Source organism: Zonotrichia leucophrys, chromosome 3 (assembly GCF_028769735.1).
Source record: "Zonotrichia leucophrys gambelii isolate GWCS_2022_RI chromosome 3, RI_Zleu_2.0, whole genome shotgun sequence".
In the NCBI taxonomy this organism is placed as follows: Eukaryota; Metazoa; Chordata; class Aves; order Passeriformes; family Passerellidae; genus Zonotrichia; species Zonotrichia leucophrys.
Genome location: NC_088172.1, coordinates 107390165 through 107415439, shown reverse-complemented (window position 1 = coordinate 107415439; position 25275 = coordinate 107390165). Strand labels below are relative to the sequence as shown.

The following is a 25275-nucleotide window of genomic DNA, read 5'->3' as shown; positions in this document are numbered from 1 at the left end:
TGGCAGGGCGGCCAAGAAGGCGGCCGCCCATTGGCTGCGCGGCCCGCCGGGCTGAGCGCTGTGGGGCGAAGGTGCGACCCGGCCCGATCCTGATCCCGATCCTTATCCCGATCCCCATCCCGAACCGGGGGGGCGGCCCGGCTGCCCCGGCCATGCTGTCGTGGGGAGCGGCGGGCGGCCGGGTGCTGCGCTGGCCGAACGGGCGGGTACCGACCCGCGGGTTCCGCGCCTCTCCGCGGGCGCGGATCGCCATGCCCAGCTGGGTGATAGACCGGTACGGCAGCAACGACGTGCTGCGCTTCACCAGGGAGATGATGTTCCCCATCATACACTTCCCGAACGAGGTCATCATTAAGGTTCACGCTGCCAGCCTGAACCCCATCGACCTCAGCATGAGAAGTAAGTGCCGAGCCCGAGCAGCCGCGGCCGGGCTGCCGGGATGGCAGGGAGTGTGCTGGGGCTGCGGCTCCGGCGGCCCGAGCGGTGCCAGGGCAGCGACAGTGACCAGGGGTGACCCGGCAGTGACCAGGGGTGACCCGGCAGTGTCCAGGGCACCGGCTCGGCCCCGCAGTGACCAGGGCTGCATCAACACACGTGTTTCCCCGAGCCCTGTGGAAAACCGCCGCCTCTTGGCGACTCCACTTTTTTCAGGTTCTCAGGGAAGAACGATACAAAAAGCCACTGACAAGAGTGTGCGTGTGTGTGTTGAGAGGGTGGACTTCCACTTGAATGATTGTGATGCAGCTCTCTTGACCGAGATACGCCCGGCCAAGGCGCAGCATTCCCCTTAAGTGATGCTGGATTTTCCCGTTTCCTTGAGGTGAATGGGGCTGGAGGTCCAAGTTGCTGCCAAGTCGGCTTGCACGACCTAAAGCAAACCGTGGTGTTCATTGCCATGCCCATCCTAAATTGGCATCTGGAGACGTGCTGTCATCCCGCTCGGGAAATCTGTCTCTGTCACTGCCCAGCTCTTTGTATTTGACACATTTAATTAGGTTTTTTCCCCCAGTTACTGGGTTTGAAACACGAGAAGGAAGTTGTGGTAGTAGAATATCTTGTATTTCCTGTAGTGTAGAAGTGCTTACATATTGAATCAGATTCAGTAGAACAAGTGAATATATCTGCAGGAACCACAGCTGTAAGCTGTGTTTTGGGTCTCTAATAAATTAATTTTTAAAAATCTTTGAATACAATTGGGGGTTTAGTGGTGGGGCATTTCCTATCTGAGGATTCCTGTTAAGACACTTTCTGGCATGATAGAGCTCCTGGGTGGACTTGTCCAAACAATTGAGTGGGTGTACATGCCCAAATGCACTGTTATTAGATGGGTAATTCTGAGCTTCACAGCATTTGTTGCTTACTAAATAGAAGTCCGGGTTACTCATCTTAGGAAATATGCCTTATTATTTTTTACACTTGCTCTTTATCTCTAAAATTTGTGAAAGTGTGAAATATTGCAGATTTTTTGCATGCTTCAGTTATAACAGAAATGAGGCATGTTATGGATAGGCAATGCTTTCTAATTGGAATTGCACAGTTAACAAATGAGCACTCAGTGTGGTGTGTTGTGGTTGATTCCATGTTTTGCAGGTGGTTATGGTGCAACTGCATTAAACATGAAGCGGGATCCCCTGAAACTCAAAGTGGGCGAGACTGAATTTCCTCTGACTCTTGGTCGAGATGTCTCTGGTGTGGTTATGGAGTGTGGACTGGGTGTGTCTTATTTCAAACCTGGAGATGAGGTGAAACCAGCAATCTCTTATCTCTTTTTTTCAAATATACTAGGAGATCTTCAGCATTCATTCTCCTCATAATTATTTTTTTAATGCTGTTACACTCTTAATAAGGCCTGTCTGGCAGTAAATTCCTAGAATACTTTCTTCCCTTCATTTTTATCTATGAAAAACATGGTCTCATGGTCTTTCAGAAACTTACTTCTGCAAGTTAATTTGCCTTCTGGGTTTTAGTTTTTGGACCATTGCAGCAGTAGCAAGAGTGGAACTTGTTTGTTTATAAGTGCACACTCAAAGTGCCACTTTGTTTTTATTTGAAGGTAGAATTCTAACAAGAAGGGATTTGTTTTTATTTTTCTTGAGTTACTTGGAGTAGGAACTTTGGCTTAACCCAAGAAAGACTTAATAGGTGCCCACACAAATACTGATACTGTTTGCTTTCACCTTCACCTGTTGCTTTCACATTTCATCAGTTTTAGCATAGCAAATCCTGATTCTGCACCATCCTCACCTCTCTAATCTGGGCTTTTCTGGCATGGGAGTAGTTTGGGGGAGTTGAAAAATGATGTTTTATACACAATGCAATGGTACAATTTGTTAACATAGCCCTTCAGTCCTTAATTTAGTCAGTTTTGTGATTTTTTTTTTTGGTGTAAAATAAGCTAAAACTTGTTTCTGATAAACAGTGAAGACATTCTGTGAATTAGAAAAAAAGATTTCTTTAACAAGGGAAACTTCTGTGTACATACAATTGTGTGCAAAGCTTCAAAAATTAATAGCTGTTTTCTGTTTGGTTTTAGGTGTGGGCAGCAATTCCTCCATGGAAACAAGGCACTCTGTCAGAGTTTGTAGTAGCTAGTGGAAACGAGGTAAACTTTCAAAACTCTGGATAGCAAAACCTCAAAGTTGTAAGGACTGGCATTTTTCTTCTTCAGTATCTAAGTAACTCTATTTCTTAGTGCTTGGATTGATTTGTACTCCAGCTAGTTTGGAAGATGGCTGAAAATGTGCAATACACAATCTGCAATACACAATTCAGTGAAGCTTTTTAAAATATTTCACTGTCACATAGGAGCTGCTGTGTGACTTAATTATGGTTCTATTTCAGGTATCTTTTAAGCCAAAGTGTCTCAGTCACACAGAAGCTGCTGCCTTACCATATGTTGGTCTCACTGCATGGTCTGCACTGAACCAAGTGGGAGGACTGAACCAAAGTAATTGTAGTGGGAAAAGGTAAGTAAACAGTTCTGGTGCCAAAACTAAAGTTCTTCTTCTTTATATTGATGAGCTGCTTGTAAGACACGTCCAGCAGCAATAAAGACTGTTACACCATGGCATTGATAAAGATCAGCTGTCTGAGGATGATGGATTCTGTCTACACAGCTGCTGAGAGAGGCTTCTTTAGAGGAAGGCTCAGGTGACATCCCTGTATAGAGGTAAAAAATGCCCACCCAGAGAAGTTGTGGATGCCCTCACATCCCCAGATGGAAATACCTAAGGCCAGGTTGGGTGGAGCTCTGGGCAGCCTGCCCCAGTGAAGGGGGTCCCTGTGCTCAGCAGGGCAGTTGGAACTAGATGATCTTTGAGGTCCCATCCAACCCAGGCTGTTCTATGATTCCAGTCCAATGTATATCTAATGTATGGGCTGTATAGAGAATTTGAGGATGTTATCTCCAGGAACTTGTAGGGACTTTGCCCTTCTGCCTGTTAAGACAGCTAGCCAAATGTAATATCCTCTCAGCTGGACTGGCAGCTCACAAAACGCCCTCTCAGGGACAGAGATGTGGTTCACTCACTTCCTGCCTGCGTGGGCCATTTGGAACAGACTGGTTTTCCAGCTTTTTGAGAAAAATGAGCAGGTGACTGACTCTTATTTGACCTGCAGGCCAGAACTTTGATGAGGTCAGGAATGCAGACAAGAAAAGGAGAACGTGCAAGACGAGCAGCCAATCAAATAGAAAAATTGACTTTGTTTATCAATCTGTTGATCTGACAGTGGCAGATGAGAAAAAATGCAGTGAAGGGTTGAAGCAAATACCATTTTTCTCCTGATAATTGGAATTTTCAGTTATTTTGACCTTTGGATGTTTGAGTAAATAGATAGCAGGATCTTCAGAATGGAAATAAGGACAAAAGTAAAACTATGGGAGTTGAAAAACTGTAGTTAAAATTACTGTACTGCATCACATGTTTAGGTCATGAAGTAATTACTGGGCAGCAGAATTTGCTGACCTCTTCTGCTGCAGCAGAATGCCTGACCTCTTCTTATCTTGGCTGATACTTTGTAATGCAACACATTGCAAAGAGCACTAGATTGATTAAAATTCTTCACCCACATCTCTAGAAGACAATAGAGTGAGTGGTCATTCATGTGTCACAGTGAACTTCATAATGAAAATATTATAAGTAATTGTTATTTGTAAAGATAAACAATGTTTTGAGAAGATGAAATTGCAAAATTTAAAGCACTTTCAAAGAGACATCATTGAAATTAACTTCCAGCTAGTAATAAAATTCTAGATAAGATCACCTTACTTTTTAATTTTCAATATTTAGAGTTTTTATCTTAACTTTCACATATAAATAGAATTGACCTAAAGATACACTGATAGGCTAGCCTTATTTAAATTCTCTTTCCAATCTTAAGGTGTTTGGATTGTTGACAGTAAAATTGAAGCTGCATTTGTAATGTATCTTTACATTTAATATTTACTTTCATGTTCCAAATAAATTTTTAATTACTCTGTCAGCAAAAACCCATTTTAATGTACTTTAAAAATATTATATTTCCTATCTATAAATTTTGAACTGTAAAACCAGCAGTGAGTGACTTATGTGATGGTACCATTTTTCCTCCTGAAATAGTGCTTGTAGGAAAGTGTTTAAAGTGCATTGAAGAGGCTGTGCAAAATTATATTCCATGAATCCTCAGGGCAATAATTTAAAAAATACAACAGTTTAAACAGCATTTCCTAATTTCTTTATATCATGTATTTGGTAAGAAGTTACCTACATGTGTGATTTTGTGTCAGCCTTTTTGTCTCCTGTAGTTGTAGGTAAATAGCTATGTAGAAGGGTGCACACACACAAAAATGTCTTGTTTTGGCAGAGCAGCTGTATTCCTTGATGAAAGCTCCTTCACTGGTGCTTTAGTGCAATGTTAAGACATCTTAAAAGCAGCAATATTTTTCTATTGGTGGATATTATTGTTCTTTTTGCCTCTTTTGAGGTGTTAGCATGGGCTAACCAGAAACACTTGCTGTGAGTCCAGTGTCTGGCTGTGCAGTGATCTGGCAGATTATCTGCTCCATCTGCACATACTTTCACAGGTTATGTTCATAGAAGTTTCCTGAAGTGTGCTCTCATTGTTTGTGAACCCTCCTGCAATTCCAGTCATTTTTCCATAGCCTTTATTCTATACCACTCCAATTAATGTCCATATTGTTGTAGAAGCTTAAATGTTCAAAATTACTGTGTTGTGTTGAAGTTCTCTGTGGCCACCTGTACCTTCTCATATGTGCCACTGACCTGTTTCAGTAGAAAGTTTTCATATTCAGTAAATATGTTTGTTCAACACTAGCTATCAAATATCTTGCTTTCTGTATTCACAAAATGCGTGACAGAAACAGACCTGACAGTTTGAGAAGTTATTCAAAGTGCTTACATTTCTTTTAAATAAAAGTCTTTATGTAAATACGGAGGCAATATCTTAGACTTTCACGTATGCTGGGCAGAGATGCTGGATTCTGTTAATGTAAGCTACCAAACAGACTCCTGGTTCATGTGGTTACAGTGAAAATTTGAATGGTTTAATACCCCAAGAAAATATTTTTTCAATGTCTGTATGTTATGTCATCATTTTACCTGTTGAGAAGTACAAATTGAGTGTAGATTGTAAAACTTCTTGATAGGATAAACACTGCTTGATCCAGGAATAAATTTCTTGAGGACATTTTGTTGGCATAATTAAATGAAATATAATTTTGTATCTAAATAAAGTTGATATATTTAGTCAATACATTAATTTTTCAACTATATAAAATCACTGCATTTATTCAATTGTTATCTTGCATGTAACTCAGCCACTGAAATTTTTTAATTATTTATAATCTGCAGAAAATATTAGTCCTTGATCTGTACCCACTCCCCACCCTCTGTGTGTTCTGGTGGGGGGTACTCACAGCTGAGACAGGTCCTGCCTCTCTGATGCTCATTTCTGACCACATCCTAGCTCCAAGCAGGGCCTAAGGAGATGGGCTAAACTTTCAAATCTCATGGTGTGCTTATTTGGAGAGATCTGCTTCTTGTGATCATGGGAGCTGCTGAGCCCCGTGGGGGGCCTGGTGAATGTTGTGCCTCTGTCAGAAGGGAGGAAAGCCTGGGCTACAAATGTTCTTTTTGTTCTTTTGAAAGAATTGGTTCTCTTGGATCCCTGCCCAGGTCAGAAGATTTGTTAATTTGGTCCCTTGTATATTAGTTTACTCCTGAGCTCACACTTGCAGTGAAAACAGGTAGTTTCTATGAGGTGTTTTCTCCTGGCTGTGTTTTCCTGAGGCAGCGCAAACAAAGCTGTTCCTGCTTTGGCCCTTGCCACCATCTGTCATTCAGTACTGTCCTAACAGGTCCTGCACCTCCAGACACCACCCCTCTTACTTGTGTGTCCTGCTGTTGTCAGTGCTGCTGGGCTGCTGCAGTGGATCTCAGTGGTTTGTCTCAGAAATGAAGAGCTTTCTTGAAGTCACAGTGTGTGGAGAGAGTTTTAGTAATTGTAAGGTGTGATAGAAAATTGCCCATGTAACATAGGAACAAACTGAATCTGGAAAGTATTTCTACCTGAAGGAATCCTGAAGGGCTTTTATTGAAAGAGAAAAAAGAAGTCCTAGCCAAGCTGCTCCCCAAACTGAAAATGTTACCTAAAATCCTTTGAGCAAATTGTACTTTTTAGGATGGCAGCTTTCCTCCAAATATGTAGTAGAAGAAATGCCCTTTAACTAAGGAGTGAAATTGTAAAGGCAGTTTGAAAAGGTTTTTTTGAAAGGATTTAATTGTGACTGTCCTTTTTAAGGATAAATATGGGTTTAACCCAATATCTTGAGTGTAGGATCCTGGAGCCTTTTTGAGTGTACTGAAATCAGAATATGCATGTTGCTCTGGGCATCTGTTGTTAGAAGCCTGGTTTTGAGAATAAGTACATTTTGGCAGATTTAAAAGCTGCAGGCTTTGTGGTATTGTGGTTTCATATTCTTAATCTGAATTTTGCAGCTTGGATCAGTGAAGTGGGAGGGAACAGAATCTGATCACTTACAAAAGGAGCATTTTAAAATGGATAGTGTGACCAAAGCCAAGTCTCTTAGGCTGCTTCAAAGAACTTTTGTAAACTGAGACTCCAGATTGTATAGTACAGTTTTGTACTGTAAAAAGCAAGTTCCTTCAACATCTTTTACTGTGAGATTTAAAACAGGAATTTCACCAGCTTCTGAAGATTCAGAGATTTTTCTGGCAAACAGAAGCTCTGAGAAACATGATGTTCCCCAATCCTGTGCCAGGACTTCATCTTGGATCTTCTTTTTGTCCTAGAATTAGCAAATGGATCCAAAGACAAAGCACTGTTTGCAACTTGAGCTGCAAGGTTTTATTACTAATTCACTTTCTGATGTTTAGTTATTTAATAAAATATTTGGATTAAATTTTTGAACAGCAATTAGACTTCTAGCAGTAAGGTCCTCACACAAGTTAACTTGTATTAATTTTTTTTAAATTTAGGGTTATCAGTTAAAATGAACTCTCAGTTGCTAATAATTTGGCAATGTACTCTTTCATTTTCTTGCTTGTGTGCCAGTTCCTACAAGCTGGCATTTACAGGGTCTTGTTGAGATGTACTGGAAGGAACTAGAAAAATTCTACTGCTTTTTTTCCTAAAGAAAAATACACCCATCTTAATTTAATAAAAATTAAACTTGTTAGTGGTGAGGGTACTTCATTGTATTTTTGTGTTTTAGATGAACATTATGCAATATGGGAAAATTATGTTCCATATGTTCTGCAGCTCACAGTCTCCTTAAACAATGTGATACCAAGCTACTTTTTCCCTTAGATAAGACTGATTTTTGTGAAATGCTGGTGAATTGTATTTTTTTCTTTAGGAGATGTGACAGTGGACTCTTGACAGGAAGGGCTCTTGATTGATTTTGTCCCAAATGAAACAATTATGTTTGGTAAAGTGAGGACAGGTCCAGGGGTTATGAGTGATAGAAGTGCTACTACCTGACAGCTCCACTGCCTGAATTTAGGGGAAAGCATGTCCAGGGAAGTCTCTTTGGCTGTGCTGAGCTAATGCTTTTGGCACAGGACATGTGATCAGCAGTCAGATTTTTGGCTATCAGAACAGTTAACCACTCTTGAATAACATTGAATGACAAAACCAATCTTTTGCTAAAAATAATTCAGTGTCAGAGATGTATAACAAACATTAGAATACATAGTTACTTCAGAGTTTATTTAAAGAACTATTAAATATATTTTAATTTTCTCTTACAGAATATTAATATTAGGAGCTTCAGGAGGAGTTGGTACATTTGCTGTTCAGGTAATATTATCCAGCATGCCCAGGATGAATCTTCAAGCATTTCAGTATGAAAAAAATAACAGAAGTGGAATTGAGAAAAGGAATAGAGAAATAGCAAGCTCTCTATATAGCAAGATTAATAGCAAGATCAGTCTGCCTGATTGAGATGATGGATATTTCCAAAAGTAAAGTATTTTCAGATTTATTGCTTTCTGTTTATTATGTTGTATTATTTTAAAGTAAGAAGCAGGGACTTTCAAAGAAAGGAGTTGTGTGTAAGATCACATTTCACAATTTGGGTGCAGGAAATCTCTGATTGGTGTAAGTTGAAATATGTAGGCTGTTTTCATTATCTTTCATTCAGCTCTGCACTCTATGAGCAGAACTTGGTGTATGAGTAGGAAATCTGATAGAGAATGTCACCTACCACAACTGCTGTAGCTGGTCAAATGGTGTGAGAGGCCATCAGGCTCTTGTGTGCAGTGGCTGTAAAGCACAGAGGCTTAGATTTACTTTCCCTCACTGTCTTTGGCCTGCTGCCCTTTTGTCTGTCTGTTCAGTAGCTCTAAACTTTGGAAAGTCAACATGCTCTTTTGTTGCTTCATTAGTTGTGGAACATCCTCTTTCATGCTCTCAGTTAATTTGGGAGTTTTGATTCCAATTACTATCATCTCATGCTGAAAATCTTTCTCTTGAGATTATAAAAAAATACAGAAGTTGGGTGATTGCATTACTGCTTTCTGTGTTACTAGGCCATATGCACAGTGGTTTTAAAGAGGTTTACAGCAGAATTTTTTGTGGTATGCTATTTGCCTGGTCTATGATAAAGCAGGTGACTTTCACTATGAAAGACTGACAAGCCACTGACTAGTTACAATTTGTAGCTGATCAATCCTGGATAAACTAAGTTAATTAACCTGGAATAAAGGTAAAAAGTGTTACTGTGAATGAAAAAATGAGATGCTAAAAAAGATAAATAACTAGCAAAAGTCCTTTACTTTGCTACAGCTTTTGGAGTAGAAGATAACCTGATACTGTCCCTGGGATAAATCAGACATGATTTCCTTCTTTTTTCTTTTTACTAGTACTTAACCTATTTGCAGTAATATGAAATACTTAAAGAGCATATTTAATAATATCTGATGGTACATCTGGTGCCAGTTTGGTTGATTGGCAACTTGGACAGTATGTCTTGGTGTATGTTTAGCTGGTAGACTAAACATACAGATGGCAAACTGAGAGCCTTATTTTTCATGAGACCTGGTATCTTTCAGTGGCATTAAAAAAAGCCCACACTCTTTCCTTCACACCAACTCCTCCCTCCCCACAACCACCTTAAATATTGATAAATTCGAGCCATTATTTTGTCTGTGGGATTTGTGACAAATTATCCTGTATTGGAACAGTCTCTCCAGTCCCTATTAAAGGTGCTCATTTGTTATATAAATATAATGAGACTCTGGCTTTTTAAGTAGTTCTCAATATTTCACAAAATTTTAATCTTTGGACTTTTTTTTTTTATACTTGTTTTTAGCTAATGAAGGCCTGGGATGCTCATGTGACAGCAGTTTGCTCTCATGATGCCAGCACACTGGTGAAAAAGCTTGGAGCAGATGATGTGATTGATTATAAATCTGGAAATCTGGAGGAGCAGCTTAAAACATTACCCTTGTGAGTGTCTGTGTTGCTTTAATACTGAGATAAAGTGTAGGGAGATAGAGTAAAAGAAAATAATAATAGTGTAGAGAATAATCTTACCCCTAAGGAGTTGCAGCTGGGCCAATTATCAAAGATTAGGAACAGGTGTGACTTTACCAGGCCACAGCTGTACCCAATGAGAAGAAGAGTGCTATAAAAGAGGGGGTTGAGGTGATTGAGAAGGGAGCTGGAGTCAGTGGCTGCTTTGTGAAGAAGAGTCAGTGCTCTGAGGAGTTGCCCACGAGAAACACCAAGGAGGTATGAAACTTTTGTGATAAGGAGATAACACTATAGAACCCCTGCAATACAATGACAGCAATGAAGGAGTTGGTGGTCAGATCACTGCCTTTTGATTGCTTGACTCTATCAGAACTCCCTAAATTTTTCCCCATTTCTAAAGCATAATGTTGTAAAGTAAATTTCACCTTTTTGAATGCAGTTTGCAAGTGAGTATGCCCAGCACAGATTTCATTGTAACACTAAGCCAGTTAATTGGGAGACAAGCTCACTTCCATGTGCTTCTCTTCAGTGACTGTAATATGAACAGTTTTGTAGCTTCCATCCAAGAATCTTGGAGAATGTACAATGCATGAATAAATTGAAATAAATCTCTGAAATCCTGAATGAAGCTGGTAAATATAAACTTAATCTTGTAGAGGGAAGAACTGTATCATGAAGGAGCAGTGACTTGCCACTGTGCAGTGTAACTGGGAGTAAATTTCTATTCTGTAACTGATACAGCTACCTCTGAAAAACAATCACATTTATCTTGTCACAGCAGCTATGTTTAAACTAGCCTGGGATTTTTCTCTAGAACAGAAGTATTTTTTGCTTTTGTCATCTTCCCATCTGTTTAAACGTAGTCTACTGTGACTTGTATTTGAATATGATATTTACACTGCTCTTTTTAGCTAGATTGAGCTAACTTTCTGGGAGAGGAAACAGAAACTGTTGGATCTGTGGAAGAATTTTCCTGGTAACTGTGCTAAAAGCCACGTGCCCTGTAACCATAGTGTGATTGTCAGCAGGCCTGAGGGCAGTGGCACTGTCTACAGAGCAGGATGGACTTGCAGTTGGGGCAAAATTTGCCTTTGTGAACACTTTACGTGCTAAACACCCATTCTGGTGAGGGACCCTTTCTAAGAGACATCAACAACAGTGTCCTGGGGTGCAGTTTGATGATGCAGCTAGGCTGGTCAGTCTGCTCTACTGAGTGGGATGTTCCTACTTCCCTCCCCTTTGCAGTTGTACTGACTCTTCAGAACCCACAGTCAGCTACTCTTTCCAGGAGCATTAATTTTCATGGTCTTCTCTTGTTGGCAGCTGTTACATGAACTGAACTTTAAACATGAAATCACGCCCTTGGAAGACAGGCAGCAAAACCATCATTCCAGAGAAATAAGGACTTTTCTATTTAATTTGCATTAAGTGTTTTCTCTCATATTTGTAGATTATTTAGATTAGAGATATGTGTATATACATATCTATTGCAATCTAGAGATTGCTGGAAATTTACAGATGAGAATGAGTTGTGCATTTAACAGAACAGGTGCATAGCTCCCTATTGCCCTATTCAGCCTTTACAGGCTCACATGCTGGTATAATAAGAAGGAACACTGAAACTGTGGCTTTTTGCCAGAGGCTGCATATACTCATTCCATGGGGGAAGGTTTTAGTTCCTTTGCATTGTTAGGTTTAATGTTAAATAGGTAGATGTGAAGAAAAGAGCTGTCAGGAGAGGTGAAATGGCACCTAAATAAATCAGGAGGTCAGGGAAAAAAAAAAAAAAACTTGGAGAAGTGAAGCTGAGAAGTAGATCATGGAAAAGATGTGAGGAAATAAGGGTTAGTAGAATAATTTGTTTACGTAATTTTAGCCACTGGAACTGACTTTTGTTGAGTACAGCATGTACAAGAGCTGTTCCTAGTTGAGGGCATGAGTCCAGACTGGTTTTTACATGTACATATCATATTGTTCAGTGCTAGACCTCAGGACTGTTCCAATAGTCCCTGTGGGAGGGCTGAAGAGATAAAGCTCTAGAAGGCTTTAAGCAAGTACAGAATGTAGTCGTGCATCTAAGTTTGCTTTTTGGAGTTTAAGCGTACTTTCTAAATAGCTTGTGTGTGCTGCACAGTGAATAGGCATAACCTGTAAATTTGAATCCCATTGTACATTAAGCTGGGACTTTTCTGAAGTCTTTGGACTTTCTTGCTGCTATCTTGCAGGCTGATTTTTTTTTTTTGCTTTTGCATTGCAGTGACATGTAAAAATGTGAACTATAGCTGATTTCTGCTATTAATTAGCTTAATTACAGTGAAGTTATTTTTCCCATATCAAGATTTTAAACCTGTTCTTTGTATGTCTGCAGATTTGATTTTATCCTAGATAATGTTGGTGGATCCACTGAGAAGTGGGCACTAGATCTCTTGAAGAAATGGTCAGGAGCAACATATGTTACTTTAGTGACACCTTTCCTGATCAATATGGACAGACTTGGAGTGGCTGATGGCATGTTGCAAACAGGAGTCACTGTTGGTTCCAAAACTCTAAAGGTATTTGACAAAATCCTATGTACTTTGATATTTTGTAGTACTTTAGTGACTGCTGCTGTGGCTTGGATGTCAGTCAGAGCTCATGGAGAGGCAGCTTTGCATTGTCCTCATATGTCATTAAGTATACTTTTCTTTCTTTCTTTCTTGCACTGAAATGTGTTGGGGTGGTGCTTCTGGGTGTATGTAGTAGTTTGGGGAGCTTTGAAGTTTGATTCCTTATTGTGCTTTCCATTGTGGCCTTTTCCATATGGCCTCCCTAGCGAGTCCTGCTGACAGCCAGGGTTTCACAGTAAACACAGCAAATCCCTGCCTCGCTGCAGTGGGGGCACTTTTGTTTCTTGCTTTAGGCTGCTCAGGCTTTCTCTCAGAACATTGTTCTGTGACTGATTCTCTTCATCCTGTTCCAGCACCAGAGTGTAATAAGCGTGGTGGAGGGTGGCTGGGAGGTCTTTCATCTCTTTCATGTTCATGTGTCTAGATGGTGATACTGATTTTTCTAGTTTTCATAAGTGGATCTTAAAACATTCTGCCAGTGGCCAGATCAGTGGGGCTTTTTAGAACTTTTCTCTTTCTTCCCTATGCTTGTGTACTTGCTCTTCAAATGAATGCTTTTTGAGCAGTTGCTATGGTATTCCTGCAAAGGCTTGGCTGAATGGGATTTTAAGTCCTGCAGCAGTACCTTCTCAAGAAAGCCCAAAGACAAGATGAAAAGGCAAGGAGAAATGATGTAATATTATTTCTCAGTGTGCATGTTTCCATGATGAAGAGGATCCTATGCCGTGTATAAAAATCATCTCTCTTTGGCAGATGATGGCTTTTATTCCTGTAATGACTTACTCAGAGGAGATGCTCTTGACTTGTGTGTGTGAGATCTTCCCAAAATGCTTTTCATGTGAGCTGTCATCTGTCACTGGACAGTGATATCTTTGGCAGATATTATGGTGGAGAATGACGTCACTGATACTGAAGGGGACAGTTCTAAATGTCACATTGCTGGGTTTATTTCACCCCTGTTTTGAGTGTACATGAACACTATATAACACCACTTCTTTCTTATGTAACAAATAATGCTGTTTCTAGCTGCAGAGACAAGGTAATTGTTTGTCTCTACTAGCTGACTTGTGCAATTGGACACACAATTCCCCCTGATCCTATTGTGGTAACACAACATCCTGGTCTGTACATTTAATCCACGTGCTTAGGTGTCATTATTTTCAGACACTAGCATATAATTTCCATGTCTTTTTTTTAAGTTACTTCTTCAGAGATTCTGTCATTAATTTTAGTTCCCATTTCAGTTTGCTCTCATGGTATTTTAAGAGATTTGTCATCTTTCTTGCAGCATCTCCTTAAAGGAGTCCATTATCGGTGGGCGTTTTTCATGCCGAGCGGCCCAAGTTTGGATGAAATAGCAGAGCTGGTTGATTCTGGAAAGGTATGTCAGTACTGGTTACTTGGGTGTTTGTGCTGAAAGAGATGCTGCTTGGGCTCAAAAATGGTGTAGTTCACTGTTGAGAAATAAAGTGTTATGAGAGTCATGGTAAGGAAAACTGGTTAAAAATCAGCTTGTTCCAGTTTCTAACTTCTGCCTTTTGCAAGGAATTTAGGAGTTCATAATGCTTAAGACTGTTCTACCTTCTCCTTCTTGAGCATACTTTTTAACAACACAAAGCTTACAAAGTTACAAGGAGTAATGTCCAGTGATTGTTTATTTTTGCCAGTGGGAGTAATTTAATATGAACTGTACATGAAAACTATGTTTTAAGAGGTCTCACTTGGTTCATTTGGGCAGAATAAACACGGCTGTGTACCTGCATATGCAAAATTGCTTAGCCTGGATGGTTGGGCATCCTGCCTGTGGTTTGCACAGAACTACAATATTCTGGTTATTGCAGGTAATAGATGATCTCCATTGGCACAGCGGTGACAAGAATCTTGTTTTCCATTATTTCAGTGCTGTAGGTTCTGTGTTTGTGCTAATTCAGTACAGGGACTTGGAATATTGTGAGCATTCATAAGCTTCTGGGGAATCTTAGTGGACTTAGGGGGAAAAGCCAAGACAGATTAAGTCTGCTTTTGTGATTTTTTCAGGTTTATGAGCTTGTTACAAAATATATTGTGAGAGTGACCAGTTGATTTCCTATGTTTTGGATTGTGTGGTGATATAGGCCCCAGCAGTGTCCTCTTTGGGAATTTTGGCAACATAGAGAATATGGACAACTGCTGTTAATCTTTCCATGTGGTAGATAAGCAGAAGAGTAAGCAGAGTCTGTCATGACTGCTGGTAATTCCAGTATGTGAACTGCCATCTTGTGCTCAAAATTTGTGTATATTAGTAAAATTTAGATCTCTCAAAGTCTGAGTGTTGATCCCCCTTTTTGGGTATGCAATATGTTCCAGAGTTTGGAAAAGAGTCAATAAACTGTTCTTGTACTGAAGACCTGATTGCTTCTGTTTTGCCACCTCAGTGCTGCTGCTAAGAATAAAAAATTGTCTGCTTGGCATTATGTCCAGTGCTGTAGGCATAATCCTGTGGTCAAGAAAGAAGCTGTAAAAGGTCCTCATCCTGCATTCAGTCACACTGCTAAATTAAAAGTGTCTAAGAAAAAGAAATGCCCTTGTCTTTGTTCTTACCATTTGTCCTGTTCTCAGCCAGTTGCAATTTGTTTTGTGTTCTGCTTCTACCTTGTATGCAAAACAAATGCAGACTATGCTCATGAAAGCCTCTTGGGAAACAGCTGTTTATGCAATAGAGATAGGGCTTAATCAGTGTTCTGTGCTTAATAATCTGGCCAGGTGAATTGCAATGCCACTTGAAACGTACGTCACACATACATGGACGTCCTGATGTGCCTCTGGCTGTAAGATGATCATGAGGACAAAGATGTTTGCTTGGTCTTTTATTCTCTGTGCAAAAACAGGTCCCTAATGTCAGACTGTTTGTCTGCAGAGTCATTATTCTAGCAGCATTTTACTCTATTTTGTGCAATGTTGTAAACATCTGAGCTGTCATCGGGATTTTATAAGACTCAGTTGTGTTCCATTTAGACAGATATTAATGAGACTGTGACCTTTCTTGTTTAGACACAAGAGTTCTCATAAAAGGACAGACCATCCATTCAGAAGAGAGTAGGTGTTTGGGAAAAAAGGCAGGAGAGAATCACTGGAGAAATTGTACCACAATTTCCTATAAGTAAGTGAAATGTTTGTGTTTGGATAGGAAAGAATAAAGGAGAAATAAAAAAAAGCAGAAAGCAATAAAGTGTTTCAAGAAGCTTGGGGAAGCCAGCAAACTGAGCTCATGTGGTTGAACTTGTTACCTTTGAGTGAATATTTTTGAGTGATGCAGAGGTTTTTTTCATTTAAGCATTTTCTGTTAAGGACATTTTAATTTTGAGATTGTATGAAATGAGTAAGAGAGCAATTAGAAAGCTCCTGAAAATGAGAGGCTTTTTTCAGGAATAAATTATATGAGGGGATTAAATGTAAGAAATTAAAAAGACATGATGGTTTAAAGAGATGCTACAGTAAGTGAAGCATTGAAGAGCATATCTGTGAAACATTTACAAATAATTTTGATTTGACAGTGTTTCTCCTTACAGTTCTTCTGCACCAACAGAGATTTTTAGTTCTGATGAGTTCATCATCTTCCTTTGTGAAAGGAAAAGGATTCTCAAACCTTCAGTGGATGAAGAATAAGCGATTTTGTTTAAAGTTACTTGGTTTTCACCTGGATGATCTTTGCAGCAAGGAATAGAGATTTGCAAAATGTCAGCTCTGAGGAGGAGTTCTTTTAACGGCCTTTTTTTAATGGGGAAGCAAAGGAGAGGATTTGATGAGTTGGTAGTACAAGAAAAGAGAATAATTTTCCTTGTGTAATTTACCTGCACATCAGTCAGTTCTGGAAGTTGTAGAACCATTTTCAGTTTACAGGCTGTTTTCTCTGCCTTGCAGATGGACATCTTGCAAAAATACTATTGCAAGACTGAGGGGCTGGGAGGCTGCTACAACAATTATGGGCATGGAGAAAACCCAGTATTTCCTTGACAAATTTTAGAGAGACTGGCTATTTTCTAAACTGCTGGAGAATCCCTGTTGGGGTTTGAATTGCAGCAGTTAATTGTGACCCAGTAAGGACTAGCTTAATGTGGGCTCTGCCAAATGAGTTGACAAAGCCCATGTCAGCTCTGTATCTCTTTCCATGGTAGAATGTTCCTGGTGAATTACAATTCTCATCTTAAGACAGCTGAAGTCAATAGAACCTTTAATTCAGGACACAGATCTGCTGGCACACTGCTCAGTGAAGCATCATCACTGAAGGGCTTGTTAGGAATGAATTTGGTGTATTTATGGTCAGTGTTGTGGATTTAACATTGACAGTTTTGGTTTTTGCTGCTTGCTCAGCATCTTCCTCCTAAGGACATGTCACACAGTCCTTGCTGAAAATAGGCCAAATTCATGTAAGTATTTAAGACTTGGTGGAGGCTTGGTAGAAGCCTCTAACTCATAGCTGGGCAGTTCCTTTGCCTTTTTGAAAGCCTGGTGGAGGAAAGCAGGCTCAGAAGACTCCTTAGTGACACAGGCAGGAGCACTGAGTGTGTTGTGTGTTCCTGCAGGACCATAATAGGATGTGGGTTAACATGCAGCCCAACAGAAATGGGACATTTTCATTTTAATTCAGTGCTATTTAAGTGCAGTGCAAGTGTGTGTGCAGTGTTTCTGGTGACTTAATACTCTTTCCTTCAGAGCACTGTTCCATCAGATGGGCTGATGGGTGAAAGTTGTTTTTGCAGAAGGAAGGCTAAACGTCAGAGTCTCTAATCATGAAATGAATAGCTCATTCTCTCTGATATTTGCTTTTAAGATAGATGTTCCAGCACAGGCATCCTTAGGAAGGACAACTGCCTGCCTTTATTAATGTAATTTGTGAGTAGTGTTGATTATACATTTTGCTGAAGGCACTAGATGCTTTGGACTCAGCACCTGCTGCTGTGGTTTAGGGAGCAGGATGCTGACTGTTCTTTGGCCCTGCTGTTGCCTTCTTGTGCAAAACAAATCACATAACCTTTTTCTACCATAATTTCTTGGTCTACTAATGAGGGCTAATGCCCTTTATTCACCTTTGGTGATTTGCTCTGAGATACCTTGTTAAAATGAGGATTTTAATTGTCTTCTGTTCCTGGTCCTTCCTATTCAGGAGGTAAATAACACAAATGGATGGATATGGTCATCCACTTTGACATGCTATGGGTTCTGAGAGTTGTTTAGATGGCCATTAGGTCTTCACAGCTTCTGGACTGTGTATCCTAACCTGTGTGTTGATTTGCTTCCAATTCATCTTGTTGCAGTTCTGCAAATAGCTTTTCCCCTGGCCCTTATTGCAGTATTGTTGCATTTCTCTCAGCTCTATGAATATCAAACAGTGAACGCAACACTGAGTCCTTGAATGTTCTCCAAACATGGCATCTATAGATGTGGCCTTCTGTACAGTAATTCCAGACTTTATAACTGTGCTAAGGTATCCTCAGATACCTGAGAAGTTGCCCTTGTGTGGTACCTGCTTTAGTCTCTCTGAAAAAAGGCACTAGGGTACCTAAGTATAGGGGTTTCTACACTTAAATGTCTCCATTAACTAGAGATCAGTCCTTCTTCCCACTCTCTGTAGTCACTCATGCTTGTTCTGATGACCATCTTTCTTCATGCTAAATTGCAAAGCTTGCACTTTTTTTTTTTTTTTTTTGCTTTTAATTTTGTGTTTTCCTGTTGCAGTGCATTTGTTTGCCAGGTTGGTTGGCTAGAGCACAGAGATGTTGACCAAGGAGGGGTTGCCAAAAGCTCTGTTCAGCCCTTTCTCTTCCAAAAAGAACCTCAATCTGCATTTTGTCACAGCCACCAAAAACAAGCTGCTGTGATTCTTATGAAAACATACCTGCTCCCTTTCCTCCAGGACATGGTGGCTTGCCTGTGTGCTGAGCTGTGTGTGTGATACATCACAAAGTATCTGTGAAGGGCACCAATGGAAACTTTGTATACTGTGGGGAAATAGGGTTTCAATATGTAAATTCACTTACACCACAATGAAGTCTGGAAAAAAAGCATCATCACCTACCAGGTATTTAATCAGATGTGTTCCCTTAGCCTGATGTAATTGTAAATTGTGTGGTAAGCCAGGCCTGGTGTTCTGAGCTCTGGCCTCCTGGTGCAGGAGGGAATTGTGCCTAGTGCAGGGGTAAAGTGCACACAAGGCAGCCCTTGTCTGCTGTGAGTTTAGTTTGCTGAAACTGGGAAGGTGTGGATCATGCAGGACTAATCTTCTAATCTCTACATATGATAGGCTTTCATATTTATATTTAACTGTACCAAAGTTGGTTCTGCCTTATGTACATGGTGACATTGACCCAGATTGCTTTAATTACCAGCATAAATATCAGGATAACTACCAAGAACGTGCCTTACCAAGGATTCTAGAAGAGATGAATTGTGCTTTCCTTTAGTTAACAGTTTTTTAGCACGCTCCAGTACTAAACCCAGCATCTTCCTTATTTATACTGATTTAAGCTTGGGCTAGGCTGGTACACACTGCAGTTCTGGGCTTATCCCAGTTTCTTACTGCTCTTTATTCTGTTCTGTAGATGCTGTTCTGCCAGGGCTGATTAACAAACAAGAGATTTTGAATCCTTTTCTACACTCTGAACTGTACCCTGATATCCTTTTTAACTGGGATTTTTCTGCTAGCATTTTAATAATTGTACATGAAATATATGAGTTCCTGTGGGCTGCTGTTAGAGATTTGATATTAAAATATGTACTTTGGCTTATTAACCAAACATAGAAGACCTGATAATGCAGTTGTTGGTAAGAGGTTGTGGGATTTGACCCTGGAACACTTGCCTTCCATTCCCACGTCTTCACCACTGCAGCACCATTTTTGTTATGGGTGTATTGTTTGCTCAGTTTTACTTCTCTTAGGTATTTGGGACAGAAATATCATGTATGTGCTGTCCTTTAATGTGCTCATGGATGAAAGTGCATATTCTCTGAAATACAAGTTATTAAAAAACACAGCAAGGAAAGCTTTTTACAAAACATTCAGTGATGGGGCTTTGAGTAGTCTGGTCTAGTGGAAGGGGGAGTTGGACTGAATGGCCTTTAAAGGTCCTTTCCCACCCAAACCATGCTGCAATTCTATGCTGGTGCTGTGCAGTTGCAAAGCTACCTGTACAAGATGTGACCAGAGCCAGCTGTTGCAGAAGATGAGAACTTCATTCTTTATCTTCAGTGAGGGCTGACCCTAGCCCTTGTTGACCTTGTTGGCTCAGCATATGTTGTTGGATGCCTTTTTAAGGGGAAGAAAGACTGAAGAAAGGAGTGAGATTTGGATCCAGGGAGCATGGAACAGGAGTACAGCAGAGAAGATGCTCAGCTAAAGTACGAATGTCCCAAAACAGCATCTTTTTTCCCCATAGGATGACAATAAAGTAACAGGTGGATAACCAATTGTTTAGTTCCAGGACAAGGACTGTTCTTTTTAATGATTTCTCTTCACAATTCTTGTTGACATTGATGAGAGACTCACTGAACACCCAAGGAGACTCTAAAGCTCTGCATTTGTGCTCAGGGACCACACTTAGGCCCGGTGGTAATTTCTGGAGGAAGATGCCTTTGTCTGTGAACTCAGCTAGTCAGATCAGCAGGCAGGTCTTTCCATTACGGCAAGCCCTCGGGAGGGCACATCCCAGCTTTTGTTCTGTGCATGTGCGAGTTCCTTTCCTGGAGGGTGGTGTGTGGGAGCCTGAGCAGCCTCACCAAGGCATAGGAAGGGGGGAGGCACTCTCCCTGCAAGGCTGCCCGGCAGCTGTGACACGGCCATCCTTTGCAGACCTGGAGGAGAGCCAGTGCGCAGTCACTGTCCTTTGAGACGGCACTTTTGTCCTCCTGCGCTCTGAGCTCGCTGGCGCTCCGTTCGTCGCTCTCCCGAGGCGTTCGAGGCTCTCGCTCTCCCTCCAGTGGCAGCAAAAAGCTCCACACTCACTGGAGTCACTTGTTGCTACTATGAGGGTCGAAGCCGTCTCCATTCCTTTCATGTTTTCTCACTTGTCCGCTCCTGATAAACTAAAACTGCGTCCTTGCTATCACAGAAGGTGGGACCTCCAGGGGTGGGCCTGACTGTGCCATGAGCAGGATTGTGTTCCTGCTGACCAGTCAGCTCCTGCCAGTGCTGTTCACTGCCCACTGCATTCAGGGCTGGAGTGGCTGGGACACCCTCTATGATGTGTGTGGGATAGCCTTAATCAGCATCAGCAATTACTCTTTTTATTTTTCCAAACACATGAGTTCATTGCAAGAGGCCTGAGATTCATTTCTATAGTATGTCCTGCATTGGAGAGAATGAAGAGGAAGAAAATACCTTTCAGGCCCCATCTGTTTTCAGATAAACATTTCAATGTGGGTATGTGTAATCCTTTCTCTCCCAGACTTTAGTTTAATCCCTTTTCCCTGAACAAATAGGTGTCCCCTGGCAAGGAACTGATGCGTGGCTGTAAATAGGCAATGTTTTTATTATCCAGTTAATCTCCATTTAGTATCACACATTGAACAAACAGCAGACGCTCCCCTACTTGTTTGTCTGTTCACAGGAAGAAATTTTATCTTAGTCAGTGGATTATGGTAAAGGCTGAGTGAATCACTGTGCTGCAACATGGTCAGCCCTTTCAGGGTTATTCAAACAATGGGACTGTCCAGCCAGCCAGATAAAATGTTTAATGCTCTAGATTGCCAGGATCATCAATTTGGTATTCATGTCTCTCTATAGCACTGCCTAAAGCCAGCATTTAAATGAAGCTAGAGGTTACATCAATGTAGCAGATGGGCTTTGAGCATGTGGTGGCTGCAATACACACGGTGTTTTGAACTGTGAGGTTGAATTCAGGGCTCCTCTGAATCACTGTGTCACCACTTTTCAAATGCAATGTTTTAAACTCTACCCAGCAGGCTGAGAATGTAACATACCTCACTCTGTCAGAGTTAAACTTGCAACCTAGAGTAAGGGACTGTGGATTAGCATAACTGTGAAGTGTCTTGTTCACGTTTTCTCAGTTGCTGCACCTGTCTGAAATTAACTTCTGCCTTTCACTTGCACTTCACATCCCTTGTGCTGCTGCTGTGCTTTCTTCCCTGAATACTTTTCCTCTCCTCCTAGCCTGTTGCCTTGTCAGGGTCATCTGTGTCCATGCACCAGCAGGCTGGATTTCTGTATCTCTTTTTTCCCCTCTTACTTGAAGCACAGCTTTGTGCACAACTCCCACTAACAATAAGAACTGTACAAGTGCTTGGCTCAACCAAGTTCCTGAACTGTGTTTTCCCAAGCATCTGCTGTGAAAGCAAGGGTTGGTCTTCCTCAAAATAGTCAGTACTGACCAGCAGCACGTTCCTCCTAATGGTCGCTGCAGCTGCACTCAGATGCTCAGTTTACCCCAAACTATTGTCTAATTCAGTGGTTTTGCTGCCTTGAGTCCACGTCCCTGACTTTGCTGATGTCCAAGACATCATCTCCATTCTGTGCTGAATGCTGACCAGACATGAGTTTGTCTTGAACATGATCATTTATACCCAACATTTTTTCCACAGTTGGGCTATCTTTGTGGCTCCTCTGCCATGTGGTGCTACTCACTTTGCTGGGGCTTGGTTTACAGACATTGTCCAGGCAGAACAAGGGAAATAAATTACTAAGCCTTGTACCTTGCTGCATGGCAACTTTGAGGCACTTGGTGATTTGGTGACTTTATTTTTATGCACAGTTGCTCTCAAAGTGATTTGCCTGCAAATTCTAATGCATTCTTTGGAGGGGTTCATTAATTCCTGATTTTCTGCCATGTGAAGTTTCACACTATGGCTAAGCTTGCCTTCACAAAAAGGAAAATCTAGATGATATTAAGGGATACTGTGGTGTAAGTTAGAGTACTGATGTCTTGGATTACTGCTATCATACAAGCAAAGCTAGTAGTTATTTAAGGGCAAGGAAGGGACATCAAGGTAAGGCACAGTGTATAAATGAAGAGGAAATTAGGAGATCTAAGAAAAGGACCTCCCTGAGCATGGACAGCTATCAGAGAGCATTTGTTGTGCTGCTGGGGAGGGTGCTGGGTGGTCAGGTCTTGCTAGGAAGGTGTGTGTGTATGAAAACCTTTCCTTGGTAGTGCTGCACACTCACCTTCTAAGCAACACATCTGAAAGCAAAACCCTTTGTCATATGGTAAAAGCAAGGCAGCTTTTTGGAAGGCAGCACCACTCTAAAGCTGCACGTTGTTTGTGTCCTTATTGCTGCTGTGTTCCTTTTCTGTCGAGCATGTCTTGCCAGCAGAGAGAAATTACCAGTTCTGGCTTATTCAACAAGAGAGGGTGCATGCTATGAAGAAAATGCAGAAGATATTTTTTTCCCTGACACAAGTGAAAAGGATCTTCTTCTAGCACTGTAAATAGTGTGTTTGTTTGGATCTTTAGTACTTCAAACCTTCATCACTGCAAGCACTAGCTGCAGACTCATGTACTGGTCATTGTTTCCTCTGATAAAGAGGATTCTGTTCAGTGCATCAATGCAAGGATATGCACTGAGCTGGTGTTACAGGATCCAAGGTGAAGGACCAACCTCAGGGTAGGCAGATCTTTGGTAGGAGGTGTGAGAGGTACTCTCGCAGACAAATTATTTTTTGGCATTTGGAATGCTGACTCAGAACTTGACAGTAGAAAATAACCTCTTTCCTTGGACCAGCAGTGACAAATATTTTTCAGAAGAGCTGAAAGTTCTTCTGCTCCTTTTGGTACACTATGGCATCCAAAGAAAATGCTTATAGGGGTTCCAGGCTCCTTAGTTAATAATGGGGAGGGTGAATAAGTAGTTTCACTGTTGTTAGAAATTAATCTGAAACAATCCAGAAGGCCACTCTACAAAATTAATGTCAAAATAGCAGTTGATGCAAGCTGGCCTTAATAATGATGTATGCCTCCTGGAATAGAGAGTGGCTGAATTTTCAAGTGGAGTTAAATGATTCAGCAACAAACACTGGTGGACAATTTTTTTGTACTTCATTTGTGGTCTTTTGAGGGTACTGAGCCATGTACTGATGCAGACAGGCTTCAGATTTATTAGGCATCTTTAAAATATCTGACATTATGAGAATTCTTGAGTTTAACAAGAAAACCAGTAGAGAAATACGAGGAAAAAAATATTCTTTCTGGAAGTATATCATTGTGGACAACAAAAAGTTAAACCACAGTGTCAGTTTTGGAAAGGATGTAGAAGTTAGAGCCTTATGTGGTGACATTAGTGGGAGAGGCTCCAGGTAAGGGCTCCAAATTGTACTAGTAGAGGAGTTTCAAAACATGGGCAAAGAGCAGCAGAAAACTTTCTTCTAGATCCAGTAGTATCCCTGAAAAATCTTAAAAGCTAATGGCTACATGACAAGTTCTGTCCTAAGTACCATAAAGAAACCTCCCTCCCTTCTTCATACAGTTTTGAAGTGTGAGGGTGATACATTAATTTATACTCTATTCCTAATGTAGTGAATTTTTTTCTTTATTCTGTAGATTCAGCCAGTTATTGATGAAGTCTTCTCATTTTCTGAAGTTCCAGAGGCCTTTCTGAAGTTGGAAGGAGGACATGCACGTGGAAAAACAGTGATCAATGTAATTAGTAGACAATAAAGTATCTCTAATCATTATTCTGCCTGCAGTCAGTCCTTGAACATGAATTGGTATTCAGTGAGTGTTTCTTTTTTAAAACCTCATACAGGCTGCATAACTTATAAATCTTGTTTTAGAAAAGGCTCTGATTCCTTCATACGCTGCCTGTTATTAAGCAGACAAGACATACTAATGCCTCTTAAGAATTTCTGCCTGAAAACCATATTAAAAATGTAGTTGTGAATTTTGCAGAACACTCCTCACTCTTGGGATAAGAGGAACAGTCTGCAGCATTTTCCTTTTCTATATCTTGGAGCTTTTGTTTTTCAGGTGTAAGTCCTGAAATCGTGAGGCACACTCTTACCTACTTGTCTATAGAAACCTGTGCTGTTTTTCCTTGGTTTTCCTACTTCTGTTTACCTTCACTAATGCAGATTATTACTCAAGATATTTCATTCTTAGAACTAAATGGTCACATCACTGTCTGAAGACTGATACTTCAATCTGTTGTGTCAACTCTCTCATGACACAGCTAATCTAAATAGAAGCATGGAACAAAATCAATCTGTACCTGATAATTATTCTAATTGCCCAACTCCTGGCCCAGATTCAGCTGACTGCAGGGTTTGTGCAGGTAGGGTAGACATGATTTTGTGTCCCTGTTCCTACTGTGTCTCATCAATGCTGGTGAAGTGTCTGGTGGGCTGTTCCTCAACTTGCCATTTTGCCAGATGGGCTATGGAGTAACTTCCCCTGCAATTATGCAGGTGGATTGAAGGAAAGTGGCAACTTCTTAAGTGAGAGCTGTCCATTTACTGCAGTGCAGCTGTGGTGATGCACAACCCATGTCATGCAATGCTTCCACCAGGGCACAGAAGTGGCAGCTGTGTGAATGGTGGCTCTGTGCACAAGTGCTTATACAACACCTGTACAAACATGTGCAGAAGATTCTTCTTGTATAGAAGAACCACCCATTCCTCAGTGCCTGCAGCTACTCCACACCATGTATTCACTCAGGGGCTGGCTGTGGCAGAGGAATTATGGACAG

The 25275-nt window shown here is 40.9% G+C and overlaps 1 protein-coding gene across 2 annotated transcripts; it reads left to right on the top strand.

The window, feature by feature from the left end:
* The first annotated feature begins 44 nt into the window (after positions 1 to 44).
* Positions 45 to 24265, top strand: RTN4IP1 (reticulon 4 interacting protein 1). Of its 2 annotated transcripts, XR_010439706.1 has the most exons (10): positions 45 to 399; positions 1591 to 1742; positions 2534 to 2602; positions 2842 to 2966; positions 8271 to 8319; positions 9833 to 9969; positions 12365 to 12548; positions 13891 to 13983; positions 15633 to 15741; positions 24132 to 24265. XR_010439706.1 is itself a non-coding variant. In XM_064709872.1 (9 exons), exons 1-9 carry the CDS (start codon positions 153 to 155, stop codon positions 24246 to 24248), a joined length of 1173 nt encoding a protein of 390 aa, XP_064565942.1. In that variant the 5' UTR covers positions 45 to 152; the 3' UTR covers positions 24249 to 24265. The 2 variants fall into 2 exon arrangements, 1 of the variants encoding a protein (XP_064565942.1); XM_064709872.1 differs by lacking the exon at positions 15633 to 15741.
* The last annotated feature ends 1010 nt before the right edge of the window (positions 24266 to 25275 follow it).

Coding starts and splice junctions, on each gene's coding strand:
- RTN4IP1 (XM_064709872.1), top strand. CDS start 153: ATGCTGTCGTGGGGAGCGGCGGGCGGCCGGGTGCTGCGCTGGCCGAAC. Junction 400..1,590: donor CATCGACCTCAGCATGAGAA/GTAAGTGCCGAG, acceptor CATGTTTTGCAG/GTGGTTATGGTGCAACTGCA. Junction 12,549..13,890: donor TTGGTTCCAAAACTCTAAAG/GTATTTGACAAA, acceptor TCTTTCTTGCAG/CATCTCCTTAAAGGAGTCCA.